Below are 17,067 nucleotides of genomic sequence, written 5' to 3'. Positions count from 1 at the left end.
TGTACATGCATTCTCCGGAATGCCTTGGCGCCACTGCCAAGGCGACAGAGAATTACAATTTGGCATCAAATCGGCGCCCGCTGTGATTTCGGCGTCAGCACCGACTCTCCGCCCAATCGCGTTTTCCGCTTCGGCCGACAGAGAATCCCGCCCCCTTGCAATTCCATTCCCCTTACAATAAATTACAAATTCCATTTGCCTTCCTAATTACTTGATGTACCTGTAAATTAGCTTTTTGATTCATATACCAGTAAACCCAGATCCCTCTGTACCACCAAACTTTCTTTTGAAAGAATATACTTTGTTCGTAAAATATACGAAAGAACATTGCAGAGTGGCCATCACGAAATGCAATAATATTCAGGTTTTCCACATCGGTACCACCAAGTTCTGCAATCTCTCTCCATTTAAACAGTATTCTGCTTTTCTCTTATTCCTGCCAAAGTGGATAAGTTCACATTTTCCCACATTACATTTCATCTGCCAACTGCTTTTATTTTCCATGCACGTCATTTTATTTTTATTTTAGCAATGATCCCTGCCTGGAAGTTTCTGCCCCCACGTCAAGTGCTTTGAATTTCTCTGCATTGAATTTCATCTGTCACCTGCCTGGCCTATTCCCAAGACTATCAAATCCTTGGACGGGATTGTCTGCTGCTGTGATCGGGAATCCCAATCGGCAGAAAATGGAGCGGAGGCCGAAAAATGGGATCAGCGCCGGGCAGCAGACCCACCTTCATTGATGGAAAGGGTCGGAAAATCCTGCCCCCTGCCCCCTGCCCCCCCCCCCTCCCCCCTCTCTGTAGAGATTCAGAGGAGCAGCAGCTGGGTTGACAAGCGGAACGCAGATAAAACAATTTACGCCATTGCACAGGTCTGTGCGTCGGGTCTTTATGGCGTGACAATCAAACATTGATTCCTGAGCTGTGAATATTAATGTTTTTTTTTTAATTGTTGCTGCACTGCCTGAACTGAACAGAAATAACGTCAGCTAATTCAAACAGACAACAATTTCACCCGAATCTGGCAACAGTTTAAAAGGAAAAAAATAAAAGCCTGTTTGAAAGAAATCCCACCCAGTTCCTGCAAAGTGTAAAGGGGAAGTATGCAATTTAAACAACTGTGCCTTCAGCAGTTCTTGTTATTACAGAGTTTTTGGGGTATATTTTCCTCAGCCCCATGGTGGCAGATATGGAGGTGGGTCAATAGGGGGGGAGGGGGGGGGCACCCTTCCTGGTAATCCTTTGGCACTGAATACAATGTAATCTGTAGGGGTTGCGGGCATCACTGGCTAGGCCAGCATTGACTGCCTTTGGGAAGATAGTGGTGCTCTGCCTTCTTGAAACTCCTGTGGTGTCGGTACATCCACAGTCTTATTCGGGATGAGTACCAGGATTTTGACCAAGCGACAGAGAAAAGTACAGCGATATATTTCCAAGTTGAGGGGGCGTGCGACTTCCAGCTTGTGGGGTTCCCAAGTTTCTGCTGCTCTTGGCCTTCTAGATGGTAGTGGTCATGGCTTTGGAAGGTGCTGCCCCATGAGTCTTTGTGAGTTCCTGCAATGCACCTTGTAGATGGTAACCACTGCTGCCATTGTTCATCAATGATGGAGGACATGAATGTTTGTGGAATGGGTGCCAAACAAGTTTTGTCCTGGATGGTGTCGAGCTTCTCGAGTTGTTGAAGCTGCACTCACCCAGGCAAGTGGAGAGTATTCCATCACACTCCCGACTTCTGCCTTGTAGATGCTGGACAGGATCTGGATGGTCAGGAGGGGAGTTACTTGCCACAGGATTCCTAGCCTCTGACCTGCTCTTGTAACCGCAATATTCATATGGCTAGTTCAGTTCAACCTTTGGTCAATGGTAACCCCCAGGTGTTGACAGAGGGAAATTCAGAGATGGCAAGGTTATTGAATGTCAAGGGGCGATGGCTAGGTTCTCTCTTGTTGGAGATGGTCATTGTGTGGCACGAGGGGTTACTTGTCACGCCCAAGCCGCGATATTGTCCAGGTCTCTCTGCATTTGGACATGGACTGCTTCAGTATCTGAGTCGTCGCGAATGGTGCTGACCATTGTGTAGTTCTCAGCAAACACCTCCACATTTTTATTTTTTTATAAATTTAGATTGTCCAGTTCATTTTTTCCAATTAAGGGGCAATGTAACATGGCCAATCCACCTACCCTGCACATCTTTTGGGTTTGGGGGCGAAACCCATGCAAACAAGGGGAGAATGTGCAAACTCCACACGTGCAGTGACCCAAAGCCAGGATCGAACCTGGGACCTCCACTTCTGACATTATGATAGAAGAAAAGAGGGCCGGCATTTGGTCACAGGCTATTAAAAGCACAAATGATATTCTGTCTTCAAGGAACTATCTTCTGGGACAAAGACACATGGACCTGAAAGTAATTAGAAGGTTTGTGTCCATTTAATTACAGTGTCAAATCACATTCATCCAATTAATCACAGTACTTGTGCCAGTAGCAGGGACTAAGATGCTCTGAGGCATGTAACAGATTGCATTGATCCATCTTAAACATTCTATTTTTAATTTCTTAGCCAGCGACTTCAAATTCTGCTCCCTTAGCTTGAACAAGTCGCTTTTGTTTGATTTCTGTTTTGGGGAGGCAGTAGCGTAGTGGTATTGTCACTGGGCTAGTAATCCAGAGACCCAGAGTCATTCTCTGGGGACCTGGGTTCGAATCCCGCCATGGCAGATGGTGAAATTTGATCCAAATAAAAAATCTAGAATTAAAAGTCTAATGGTGACCATGAAACCATTAGCGATTGCTGTAAAAACCCCATCTGGTGGACAGCACGGTAGCACAGTGGGTAGCACTATTGCTACACAACACCAGGGTCCCAGGTTTGATTCCCGGCTTGGGCCACTGTCTATGCGAAGTCCGCATTTCTCCCAGTGTCCACGCGAGTTTCCTCCGGGTTCTCCTATTTCCTCCCACAAGTCCCAAAAGTCATGCTTGTTAGGTGAATTGGGCATTCTGAATTCTCCGTGTACCTGAACAGGCGCCGGAATGTGGCGACGAGGAGATTTTCACAGTAACTTCATTGCAATAATTAACGATTATTATTATTTTTTAAAATAAGTTTAGAATACCCAATTATTATTATTTTTTCCAATTAAGGGGCAATTTATCATGGCCAATCCACCTAACCTGCTTTTGGGTTGTGGGTACACAGGGAGAATGTGCAAACTCCACACAAACAATGACCCAGAGCCGGGATTCGAACCTGGGTCCTCAGCACCGTAGCCTCAGTGCTAACCACTGCGCCGTGTGCCGCTCTTAAGATTATTATTAATTGCACCAGAGAGTGAATACCTCCACCTCGTGTGCGAGGTTGGGGCTGATACAACTGAAGGTGGTGTACAGGGCACACCTCATGAGGGCAAGGATGAGCCGATTCTTTGAAGGGGTAGAGGATGTGTGTGAACGTTGCGGGGGCGGGGCCCGCTAATCACGTTCATATGCTCTGGTCCTGTCCAAAGCTTGGAGAGTACTGGAAGGAGGTGTTTAGTGTCATTTCCAAGGTGGTGCATGTGAAGCTGGACCCATGTCCCTGGGAGGCCATATTTGGGGTACAGATCAGCCAGGGTTGGAAACGGGTGCGGAGGCAGATATCACAGCGTTCGCCTCGTTGATCGCCCGAAGGCGGATCCTGTTGGGATGGAGAGCGGCCTCTCCACTCTGTGCCCTGGCATAGCGAGGGGACCTGTTGGAATACTTGACCCTTGAGAAGGTTATGTTTGAACTGAGGGGAAGCCCGGAGGGGTTCTACAAGTCATGGGCACTATTTATTATGCACTTTCAAGAACTGGATAACATCGAACATTAGTTTGGGGGGGGGGGGGGGGGGGGGGGGGCTGTGTATGTTGAAGATGGCTATGGGTAATCCCTGATTCCTTTTTTTTTGGTCATTTGTTTATGTTAACATGCAGGCTGATGTCTGGGCTTGGTGGGAGGATGGGATCGTTGTTACTGTTATGGGATTTGTGATATTTGTTGTTATTTGTTGTTGGTTTTTGATTGTTGTTGGGTGTAAACTCGGGAGAAAAATTGTGGAAAAGGAGAAGAATAAAATATTTTTTTTAAAAAAGATTATTATTAATGTCCTTTAAGAAAGGAAATCTGCTGTCCTTATCTGGCCTGGTCTACATGTGACTCCAGACCCACAGCAATGTGGTTAACTCTTAAATGCCGTCTGGGATGGGCAATAAATGCTGACCCAGCCCACATCCCATGCCCACATCCCATGAACATATTTTTTATAAATTCAGCCAACGAGCAAAGAGATTTGTTTTCCATGCTGACTTCAGAGAGTCACATTTGGACTTTGCAGGAAACATAGTAGTTGAAAAAGAAATAAATAACACTGCTGATTTGACCAGCCTGAAAAATAAATAGATACCTGGACTTCATGGTAACGTTAGGCCAGGAATTTATCGCTGAGATTCAGAGAGGAATGAAAGGTCAGCAAACAAAATGGCCACCGTGTGACACGGCTGGAAATCGACCTCCATGTTGCAGTTGTACAAAACTCTGGTGCGGCCGCATTTGGAGTATTGCGTGCAGTTCTGGTCGCCATATTACAGGATGTGGAAGCATTGGAAAGGGTACAGAGGAGATTTACAAGGATGTTGCCTGGTATGGAGGGAAGATCATATGAGGAAAGGCTGAAGGACTTAAGGCTGTTTTCATTAGAGAGAAGAAGGCGAAGAGGTGACTTAATTGAGGCATACAAGATGATCAGAGGATTAGATAGGGTGGACATTGAGAGCCTTTTTCCTCAGATGGTGATGTCCAGCACGAGGGGACATAGCTTTAAATTGAGGGGAGATAGATATAGGACAGATGTCAGAGGTAGGTTCTTTACTCAGAGAGTAGTAAGGGTGTGGAATGCTCTGCCTGCAACAGTAGTGGACTCGCCAACACTAAACGCATTCAAATGGTCATTGGATAGGCATATGGACGATAAGGGAATAGTGTAGAGGGACTTTAGAGGGGTTTCACAGGACGGCGCAACATCGAGGGCCGAAGGGCCTGTACTGCAATGTTCTATGTTCTATGTTCCATGCTTTTGAGGAGGGCGGGAGATAGAGCGGGCAGAAAACAGTCATGCTCTGAACTTCAATTAAACTGTGGCGGGTTAATTGCAGAAAGCTTTATGATGTTCTGCGAGGTGGCCGAGGTTCTTCAGCTGTCGGGTTTTACCTGACCTGCATAAATCGCGTTTAGGTTTGCAGTTTAGACATCTGCTGAAGTTCACACGGTCAAATTTCTTTTGAGAGCAATTAATCCCGTTTTTATAACGGCACTTGTGACTTCATATGTTTATAATATGTATACGGGTGGTTTAAGGGGCGAGAGTGGGATGAGCGAACAGGATGGGAGTGGACGGTGAGATTAGGTGGTAGGTAGGTGTGGGGTTGGAGGAAATGTATTTCAATGTTAAAAATACTTTATAACATATTTAAGTACATTTTGAGGCCTTCCATATACAACTCAACTGTCACCACGTATCTAACCAAAGGTCTGAGCTGATGTATTAAGGAATAAATTTGGCCCACCTCCATTTTCCCCCCCTTCCCCCTCTGAATCTACCCAATATGGTGGCAGACCCGCCTCCAAGCCAATTAAGACCCCGAGGACCATAAAATTCCACTCCCTGGCCAGCCTGGAGACAGCGCCAGGAACTCAACCTAGGTTTGGTCACAACTCCAATTTCCACCTGATCAAGGTTTACAGCATGAAACAGGCCCTTCAGCCCAATTTGTCCACTCCGCCCAGTGTCTACCACAAAGCTTGTCCCAATTGCCTGCATTTGGTTCATATCCCTCTATACCCATATAACTGTCTAAATGCTTTTTTTTTTAATAAACAATTTTATTGAGGTAGTTTTTGGCTTTATAAACAGTTACAGACATCATCAGAAAGGAAGCAAAAAAGGCAAAAATGTGCAAACATCCACGTACTTTCAATACTTCCATCGTACCGTATTGCACAAGCCCACTCCCCTCCCACCCGTACTACCCGCCATATTTTCCCTCCTACTCTACTCTACTACCCCCCCCCCCCCCCCCCCCCCCCACCCCCCTGCTGACGCTCACTCTCCCGCAAAGAAGTCAATAAATGGTTGCCACCTTCGGGTGAACCCCTGCACAGATCCCCTCAAGGCGAACTTAATTTTTTCCATCCCCAGGAAACTTGACATGTCCGCAAGCCACCACTCAGTCTTCGGGGGCTTTGAGTCCCTCCACGCCAATAATATTCGTCACCGGGCTATCAGGGAAGCAAAGGCCAGCACATCGGCCGCTTTCTCCCCCTGGACGCCCGGGTCTTCCGAAACCCCAAAAATTGCCACCCCTGGACTCATCACCACCCTTGTTTTTAGCACCTGGGACATGACCCCCGCAAATCCCTCCCAGTACCCCCTCAGCTCAGGGCATGCCCAAAACATGTGCACATGGTTCGCTGGTCCTCCCGCGCACCTAGCGCATTTGTCCTCTATCCCGAAAAATTTGCTCATCCGAGCCACCGTCATATGGGCCCGGTGAACGACCTTAAATTGGATCAGCCCGAGCCTAGCACATGTCGCGGTCGAGTTTACCCTACTCAGGGCCTCTGCCCACAGCCCATCCTCCATTTCCCCGCCTAGCTCCTCCTCCCATTTAAGTTTCAGTTCCTCTGTCTGGGACCCTTCCTCCCTCATGAGCACCTTATAAATACCCGAGACTCTACCCTCCCCTTCGTCCCTCCCAGAGACTATTCTGTCTAGGATCCCCATTGGCGGGAGGCGCGGGAAAGATGGGACCTGTCTACGAACAAAGTCCCGCAACTGTAGGTATCTAAAATCATTTCCCCTTACCAACCCAAATTTCTCCTCCAAGCTCCTCAAACTCGCGAAGCTCCCTTCCAGGAACATATCACCCACCCTTCCCGCCCCTGCTCGCCGCCATACTCGGAACCCCCCATCCATACTGCCGGGGGCAAACCGATGGTTGTCGCAGATTGGCGCCCAGACAGACGCCCCCATCTCCCCCACATGCCTCCTCCACTGGCCCCATATCCGCAGGATCGCCACCACTACCGGGCTGGTGGTGTACTTGGCCGGCGGCAGCGGTAGAGGAGCCGTGACCAGGGCTTCCAAACTGGAGCCCCTGCACGAAGCCGCCTCCACCCTCTCCCAAATAGACCCCGTACCCACCATCCACTTCCTTATCATAGCGATGTTGGCCGCCCAGTAATAATTGACCAGACTCGGCAACGCCAGCCCCCCCTCGCTGCGGTTCCTCTCCAACATCGCCTTCTTCACCCGCGGAGACTTTCCCGTCCAGACAAAGCTCATGATCAGCCCGTTAACTCTTTTGAAGAAGGACTGTGGGATAAAGATCGGGAGGCACTGAAAAATAAACAAAAATCGAGGGAGGATTGTCATCTTTACAGTCTGCACCCTCCCTGCCAGCGACAGCGGGAGTGCATCCCATCTCCGAAACTCATTTGCTCCACCACCCTGGCCAAATTTAACTTATGCAGCCTGCCCCAGTCTCGTGCCACCTGGATTCCCAAATACCGGAAATTTTCCTCAATTAACCTAAACGGTAGCCCTCTCAATCTGTTCTCCTGGCCCCTTGCCTGTACCACAAACATTTCACTCTTGACCGTATTTAATTTGTATCCTGAGAACTGGCCGAACTCCCTCAGCATTCCCAGTATAGTTCCCATCCCGGCCACTGGGTCCGACACGTACAGGAGCAGGTCGTCTGCATAAAGAGAAACCCCGTGTTCAACCCCGCCCCTCACCATCCCCTTCCAACCCTCTGCGGCTCTCAGCGCAATCGCCAGCGGCTCTATGGCCAGCGCAAACAGCAGCGGGGAGAGCGGGCAGCCCTGCCTGGTCCCTCGGTACAACCTAAAGTACTCCGACACTTCTCTGTTGGTCCTGACGCTGGCCCTCGGGGCCTGATATAATAATTTGATCCAATCCACCAATCCCTCCCCGAACCCAAACCGTCCGAGCACCTCCCATAGGTATTCCCACTCCACCCGGTCAAAGGCCTTCTCGGCGTCCATAGCCACCACTACCTCCACCTCTCTACCCGCCGGGGGCATCATTATCACATTGAGCAATCTCCTCAGATTGGCCGCCAGCTGCCTACCTTTCACGAACCCCGTTTGATCCTCCCCAATCACCTCCGGTACACAGTCCTCCATTCTGTCTAAATGCTTCTTAAAAGACAAAATCATACCCGCCTCTACTACTGCCTCTGGCAGCTCGTTCTAGGCACTCACCATCCTCTGTGTGAAAAAATTGCCTCTCTGGACCCTTTTGTATCTCTCCCCTCTCGCCTTAAACCTATGCTCTCTAGTTTTAGACTGCCTTACCTTTGGAAAAGGTGTTGACTATCTACCTTATCAATGCCCTTCATTATTTAATAGACCTCCATAAGATCATCCCTAAGCCTCCTACGCTCCAGGGAAAAAAGTCCCAGCCTATCCAGCCTCTCCTTATAACATCAAGTCCCTGTAGCATCCGAGTAAATCTTTTCTCCACTCTTTCTAATTTAATAATATCCTTTCTATAATAGGGTGACCAGAACCGTACACAGTATTCCAAGAGTGCTCTTACTAACGCCTTATATAACTTCAACAAGGCATCCCAACTCCTGTATTCAATGTTCTGACCAATGAAACCAAGCCTGCTGAATGCCTTCTTCACCACCCTGTCCACCTGTGACTCCACTTTCAAGGAGCTATGAACCTGCACTCCTAGATCTCTTTTCTCTGATTCTCCCCAAACACCCTACCATTAACGGAGTATGTCCTGCCCCGATTCGATCTACCAAAATGCATCACCTCACATTTCTATCTGAATTACACTCCACCTGCCATTCATCGGCCCACTGGCCCAATTGATCAAGACCAAAATCTCACTGTAATCCTAGATAACCTTTTTCACTGTCCTATCTTACTGTCATCTGCAAACTTACTAACCATGCCTCCTAAATTCTCATCCAAAACATTAATATAAATAACAAGTAACAGTGGACCCAGCACTGATCCCCAAGGCACACCGCTGGTCACAGGCCTCCAGTTTGAAAAGCAACCCCCTACAACCACCCTTTGTCTTCTGTCGTCAAGCCAGTTTTGTACCCAATTGGCTACCTCATCCTGGAACCTGTGAGATTTAACCTTATGTAACAACCTATCATGCAGTACCTTGTCAAAGGCCTTGCTACAGTCCATGTAGACAATGTCGACTGCACTACCCTTATCTACCTTCTTGGTTACCCCTTCAAAAAACTCAATCAAATTCGTGAAGCATGATTTTCCATTCTCAAAGCCATGCTGACTGTCCCTAATCAGTCCTTGCCTCTCTTAATGCCTGTAGATCCTGTCTCTCAGAATACTTTCTAACAATTTACCCACCACAGGCGTTAGACTCACCAGTCTGTAGTTTCAAGGCTTTTCACTGCGGCCCTTCTTAAACAAAGGCACAACATTTATTTACCGCCAATCTTCAGGAACCTGACCTGTGGCTGTAGACAATACAAATATCTTTGCTTGGGGACCCGCAATTTCCTCCCTAGCCTCTCACAACATCCTGGGTTACATTTCATCAGGTCCCGGGGATTTATCTACCTTGATGCACTTTAAGACTTCCAGTACCTCCTCCTCTGTAATATGTACACTCATCAAGGCGTCACTATTTATTTCCCCAAGTTCCCTAACATCCATGCCTTTCACATCACTAAATACCGATGAGAAATATTCATTCAGGATCTCACCCATCTCTTATGGATCTGCACATAGATGACCTTGTAGATCCGCAAAAGACCCTACTCTCTCCCTAGTTACTCTTTTACCATTGCATAGGAAATTTCCAACCTTGGGCTAAATATCAAAGGAGAGACAGGCTGATGGCCTGATGAATTTTATGCAAGTTAATCATCGAATAACTGAATTACTGCTGGGTCATGCAGAACTTCAGTATCACCGAGAAGAGACGTGTTGTCGAAGCTTTTCATATTCCACTCATCAGGACATACACAAGAATGGCAAAGGATGCAAAAAATTGTACTACATGAGAAAAGAGTTGGATGGCAAGTTGGCTCGGATTGGTCACGACTGGATTGGATGTGTTTAGTCATATGTACCGAAGTACAGTGAAAAGTATTGTTTTGCGTACAGTCCAGACAGATCATTCCATTCATGAAAAAACACATAGGACATACTAATAAATGCACAATGTAAATACATAGACACAGGCATCAGGTGAGCATACGGAGTGTAGAACTACTCAGTAGAGAAGATGTGGGAAGAGATCAGTTAAGTCCATAAAAGAGTCATTCAGGAATCTGGTAACAGCACAGGAGAAGCTGTTTTTGAAATGAAACGAAAATCGCTTATTGTCACGAGTAGGCTTCAATTAAGTTACTGTGAAAAGCCCCTAGTCACCACATTCCGGTGCCTGTTCGGGGAGGCTGGTATGGGAATTGAACCGTGCTGTTGGCCTGCCTTGGTCTGCTTTAAAAGCCAGCGATTTAGCCCAGTGTGCTAAACCAGTCCCTAGCATGAATCTATTCATGCGTGTTCTCCTGCCGATGGAAGAAAGAATAACCCGGGTGGGAGGGGTCTTTGATTATGCTGCCTGAAACAGCATCATCGCGGCCCATGCCACACGCCGTTGTGACGGCCTCAGGAAGTCACTTGAAGACCATCCCCGAGTTCCGATGGGCCGAGTTCACCACATGCGGTCCTAGCCGTGCGGGAACCCGACGTAGTGGCTGCGGACTGTGCACAACGCCGTCACAGTCGGGTGGGAGCTGTGCTGCTAGCTGGGGGGGGGGGGGGGCACTATCTGTCAGGTCGGGTCCGCACACGACTGGTGCCATATTGTACGGCGCGACCACTGCAGGTCATTGCCGTGTGCATACGCGGCCATAGACTCGGCAATTCTCCGACCGTTTACTTCGTGGAGGCCGGGAGTTTTACACGGTGCGGCTGCTAGTCCCTCATCGGTCGCAGCATCAGTGAGGGGTCGGCACCAATTTTCTCCCACATAAAACACCCCGGATCCTCTGCACGTAGCCTCAGAATCGGAGAATCTGGCCCCTTATCCTTCCAGAGTAATTTGAAGCAGACTTGGCACTTTTCAGGTCTGAAAATGGTAGCTACTGGCCCATTTGTGAGCATGCGCGATACATAGCAAGACATTGCCCTCCAGGATAACTTTGTTACACCCTGTTTCAGCGTCAAACTTGCATGGTGAGCAAAATGCTCGAGCCCTAATTTTGACATTGCCAATTATAATCGAATGGTTACCACAAAGGAGGCCATTCAGCCCATCAAATCTGAGCCATCTCCCTGTAAGAGTTACTCAGCTAGTCCTATTCCTCTATAGAATCATGAAGTGTGCAATAAAAGAACCCACCATATTTTTCATTCAGAGCCAAGAATTCTAAACTAATTTGACTTCATTTTACCCCATTTGTGTAGCCGACTACAGGCACCAGCTGAACACATGGTCCATCTGCCCAAGTGAAAAACAATTCCACAACTCTGGAAATTGGCATTAACAAAAGATAACACAAAGAAAACGAAATGTTGTTTCATTGAAATTCCAAAACAAATTCTTCCCAAAAGAGACCAATTTCAAAAGAATGCAAAGCACAGACCAACAATTCTATCAGGACTACAGAGTGAGATATTTACCCAGATCTGCCATGAAGTGTCAACCACCACTGGATTGCCACTTCAACCATTCTTTCCTGCCCCCAACACCACCCATATTGATGACCAGATCTTTTGAGCCCTGCTTTTCATGAAAGCAGAGAATACGGTCCAGACAGAGAATGCAGTTTGGCAGCACAGTTAGCACTGCTGTCTCAGTGCCAGGCACCAGGGTTTGATTGCGGTCTTGGGCCACTGTGTGGAGTTTGCACGTTCTCCCCGTGCCTCCGTGGGTTTCCGTTCGGTGCTCCTGCTCCTTCCACAGTCCAAAGATGTGCAGGTTAGGTGGATTGGCCATGATCAATGTGCGGGGTTACGGGGATCGGCTCGGAGTATAGGCCTAAGTCGAGTGTTCATTTGGAGGGCCTTTGCAGGCAGTGGGCCGAATGGCCTTCTTCTGCACTGTCGGGATTCTATGGAAATTTGCAACACATTTGTTCAGGATCTGGTCCGAAGTGCAGAAGGATGGAGTTTGGGTGGCACAATAGATGTTAACAGCATAGTTGAACATGCAGAGGACTTGGTTTTTGGCAGGTTGTTTGTATGCAGGTATGTTGAACAGGATTGAGGCGAACAATGAGCCCTCTGGTGGTGCATGGGCCTGTCCATGGATCAGTGTTCTCTTCACGACTCCCAATCAGTACTCAGGTACCCCTGTGGAAGCTAATGATCTGATTGTCAGACTGAATTCCAAGTGAATATTAAAGGAGGTGGAGAAAACCTTCTTGTGCAATTCCTGGCCACCTTAGAACTTCCAGCCTCAACATTTGAGCAGTCTTCCGCCTTTAGAGCAATAGGGCATGCTCTCCAAATCTTACAACTTAATGCTGAGGAATTGTGAACTGCCAAGTGAAAGTTCATTGGCTGTCTCGTCACCCTACACGCAATTGGCATAATTTGCCTACAAGAGACCCATATTTGAACTGAAGAAGCAGGTGGCAATTACATTAAAGGTTTTGACATACATATCCCACGTTGCTGATGCAGCCGCCCTGTCATTAACCACATTCTGTGAAACAATTTGGGTCAGCGGTTTCCATAATGTGAAAATCTACAAGCCTCCAGCTGGGAACAGCCAATCTTGCCAACACTGCCCCATCCAGTTAATAATAATTATCTTCATCAGTGTCGCAGGTAGGCTTACATTAATGCTGCAATGAAGTTACCTATCTGGGACACTTCAACAACCATCACACTGACTTGAGGTTACTCAACACCAGACACCACTAGAGTGGGCCTCCAGAAACAACCTCACCCTGATAAACAACCTTAACGACTGCAGTAATAAATATTTTTTTTAAGTGTATAACAACCCTGACTGAGAAACAATGATATGTGCAAACCAGCAGCAGCACTCATGTTACAAATCCTTCGCTTTTATTATGTGCGGCAATATCTTGAATGGCACCAATGTTTTTTTTAACATAAGTATATCTTTGACTTTACCAAAGAAAGAGACAGGACAGGGAGGTGGGGGAAGAATGAATTAAATAAACAATTGGTTTTTTTTTAAACAATGAAATGAATGAAATTAAACTTAAAATCTCATTAAGAGTCATACCTAGTCTAACTATGTATGATAAATAAGATGAACTGAATTAGTTGAGGAAACGGTTGTCCTTCTTTTGTGAATAAATACAAAAATGTTTAATTCAGTTTCTACAATGCTCAGTTTGGTAACTGGAACAGAGTGAAACACAGTCCAGCAGAGGAGTAACAGGAGCTAGAGAGAGTTACTCTGGAGACTAATTAATATCGGTTATAACCAGCAATTATTCAACAGAGTCTCTGAAGTAGAGTTAACTTTTCCTTTGTAGATCTTCTGAATCATATCTGCAATTATTCTGTTGATTACAGGCACACGCGTCATGATTTCTGTCTAGAATTTTATTCATGGACACAAAAGTTAGAAATAGATACATAAACAGAACAATTCTTACCTGAAAACAATCAGGGCCATTCTACAGGGGGGACAGGCAAGGAGAAAGATCTGTAATTATAAGCACAAACATTATTTAAATTTTTTCTAATTCTAATTACTGCATGTTTTTATGACAATGCCTTTTTGAACGCACATGCACATTAACTCTGGCAGGAGCAGTAGCCAGGGAAGCCCGTAGCAGGGTCACAGGGAAATAAGTGTGGCCCTGGCTGATTTTAGCTGTTGAGCCTACATCCAGCTCTTGCCTCAAGCTTGTAGGAATGGTGTTCAGAATCCAAATTAGGGCAGGAACACTCCCAATTATTGGAGAAAAAATAAACATGACCTCTTCTGACCATTCTGCTGCTCCCGGCCCCCAGACCATTTCTCAGGGGGGGGGGGGGGGGGGGTGTTTGCTCCGCTCAGGCTTTCATAGAAACACAGACAATAGGAGTTGGCCATTTGGCCCTTCGAGCCTGCTCCGCCATTCATGATCATGGCTGGTCCTCTATCGCAACGCCATACACTACACACGGTCTCTCTCAATACCCTTTGACACATTTAGATCTAGAAAGGTATCTATTTCCGTCTTAAATATATTCAGTGGTTTGTCCTCCACAGCCTTTTGTAGTAGAGGATTCCCCAGGTTCACCACCGTCTTGAGTGAAGAAGTTTCTCCACATCTCAGTTCTAAATGGCCCATCCCGTATCCTGAGGTCATGACTCCTTGTTCTGGACATCTCTGCATCCAGTCTGTCTAGCCCTATCAGGATTTTATATGTTTCAATGCGGTCCCCTTTTTCTAAATTCCAGTGAAAACGGGCCCAGTCCAACCAATCCCTCCTCATGTGAGAATCCTGCTATCCCAAGAAAGGTCTGGTGAACCTTCCCTGCACTCCCTCTATGGCAAGTATATCCTTTCTTAGATAAGGAGACCAAAACTGCACACAATGTCTGGGTGTACTGTTTCCCTTGTATTGTGGGTAAAATAGCATTGTGGCCTTACTACAATGCGGCTCTTTGATTACAATCAGGCCTGAAGTGATGGCCAGGGGAGCAGTCCATGTACTGGTCCTCTCAGCTGCCCAGAAGCAGCGGATAAACTATTGAAGAAATGTTGGAAGTTCTTTAAAATATCCTTGAAAAAAACATTCTGAAATATCATTCACATTCTCACTGCCTAACAATATTATTGCGGTTTTCAGACATTCACTATTAACACAGATTGCTGCATGCATACTTTTATAGAATGTATCTATTAAAGATGTAGGCAGCTGAAGGGCTGTTAAGTGGTCAATTCTCATCCACAGTGTAGCAACATAAGCAAGACCAAAACCCAGCAGGTCAGGCTACTCAAAGGGAATGCGATAACTCACGCTCTCAGTCTCTAATAATGCTGCTGACTCCAAAGAACAAAGAAAAGTACAGCACAGGAACAGGCCCTTTAGCCGCCCAAGCCTGCGCCAACCATGCTGCCCGTCTAAACTAAAATCTTCTACACCTCCGGGTTCTGTATCACTCTATTCCCATCCTATTCATGTATTTGTCAAGATAGGGCAGCACAGTGGCCTAGTGGTTAGCACAGCTGCCTCACGGTGCTGAGGTCCCAGGTTCGATCCCGGCTCTGGGTCACTGTCTGTGTGGAGTTTGCACATTCGCCCCGTGTCTGCGTGGGTTTCGCCCCCACAACCCAAAAATGTGCAGAGTAGGTGGATTGGTCACACTAAATTGCCCCTTAATTGGAAAAAAATAATTGGATACTCTAAAAAATTTTTTTAAAAATGAATTTGTCAAGATGCCCCTTAAACATCACTATCGTCCCTGCTTCCACACCTCCTCTGGCAGCGAGTTCCAGGCACCCACTACCCTGTGTGTGAAAAACCTGCCTCGTACATCTCCTCTAAACCTTGCCCCTTGCGCCTTAAACTATCCCCCCTAGTAATTGACCCCTCTACCCTGGGAAAAAATCTCTGACTATCCACTCTTTCTATGCCCCTCATAATTTTGTGGACATCTATCAGGTCGCTCCTCAACCTCCGTTGTTCCAGTGAGAACAAAGAGTTTATTCAACCTCTCCTCATAGCTAATGCCCTCCATACCAGGCAACATCCTGGTAAATCTCTTCTGCACCCTCTCAAGGCCATATCCTTCTGGTAGTGTGGCGGCCAGAATTGAACACTATACTCCAAGTGTGGCCTAACTAAGGTTCTATACAGCTGCAACATGACTTGCCAGTTTTTATACTCAATGCCCCGGCCAATGAAGGCAAGCATGCCGTATACCTTCTTGACTACCTTCTCCACCTGTGTTGCCCCTTTCAGTGAGCTGCGGACCTGTACACCTAGATCTCTCTTGACTGTCAATACTCTTGAGGGTTGTACCATTCACTCTAAATTCCGTACCTGTATTAGACCTTCCAAAATGTATTACCTCACATTTGGCCGGATCAAACTCCATCTGACATCTCTCCGCCCAAGTCTGACAATCCTCATCGCTATCCACAATTCCACCAAACTTTGTATCGTCCGCAAACTTACTAATCAGACCAGTTACATGTTCCTCCAAATCATTTATATATACTACGAACAGCAAAGGTCCCAGTACTGATCCCTGCGGAACATCACTAGTCATAGCCCTCCAATCAGAAAAGCACCCTTCCATTCCTAGTCTCTGCCTTCTATGACCTAGTCAGTTCTGTATCCATCTTGCCAGCTCACCTCTGATCCCATGTGACTTCACCTTTTGTACCAGTCTGTCATATGGGACCTTGTCAAAGGCCTTACTGAAGTCCATATAGACAACATCCACTGCCCTACCTGCATCAACCATCTTTGTGACCTCCTCAAAAAACTCTATCAAGTTAGTGAGACACGACCTCCCCTTCACAAAACCATGTTGCCACTTGGTTCCAAATGGGAGTAGATCCTGTCTCAAAGAATTCTCTCCAGTAATTTCCCTTCCACTGATGTAAGGCTCACCAACCTGTAGTTCCCTAAATTATCCTTGCTACCCTTTAAAAAAAACTAAGAGTTCTTAATCAGACTGCCCGGGCAGGTTACACACGGAGTGAGATTTTGACATAAAGTAACACCATAGTAGAAAAATCAAAATACTCTTCACATTCCTGAAGCACATTTTTATGATTGGGGCAATAACCTTCTGTTGATTTTACATTATGCAATGTGGAGACATTTCCAATACAATATCCCTAAATGAAATATGATCTGAACGTTTGTGGATTAATAAGTTCAAAGGGAAAGCTTTCTTGCTGGGAAGAGTTTTAAAGTATTATCGTTCCTGGTAATAGCACTTTGATAAGGGTTTGAAATCAAACTATCCCGAATGCTCTGTGCGGTATTGACAGAGTGTTTGTATTTTAAGGTGCTAACATGTTC

The 17,067-nt window shown here is 46.6% G+C and overlaps 1 protein-coding gene across 1 annotated transcript in view; it reads right to left on the bottom strand.

Moving 5' to 3' along the window:
* The window catches only part of LOC119951909 (transmembrane protein 164-like), a 181,920-nt gene that overhangs the window by 107,601 nt on the left and 57,252 nt on the right, over nucleotides 1-17,067 (bottom strand). The window contains exon 2 of the mRNA XM_038775301.1: nucleotides 13,692-13,741. Within this exon, the coding sequence (XP_038631229.1) occupies nucleotides 13,692-13,741 (50 nt within the window). The remainder of the gene's footprint in view (nucleotides 1-13,691; nucleotides 13,742-17,067) is intronic.

This window comes from Scyliorhinus canicula, chromosome 17 (genome assembly GCF_902713615.1).
Source record: "Scyliorhinus canicula chromosome 17, sScyCan1.1, whole genome shotgun sequence".
In the NCBI taxonomy this organism is placed as follows: domain Eukaryota; kingdom Metazoa; phylum Chordata; class Chondrichthyes; order Carcharhiniformes; family Scyliorhinidae; genus Scyliorhinus; species Scyliorhinus canicula.
The sequence above is the reverse complement of the archived record's forward strand: the minus strand, read 5'-3'. Positions and strand labels throughout refer to the sequence as shown.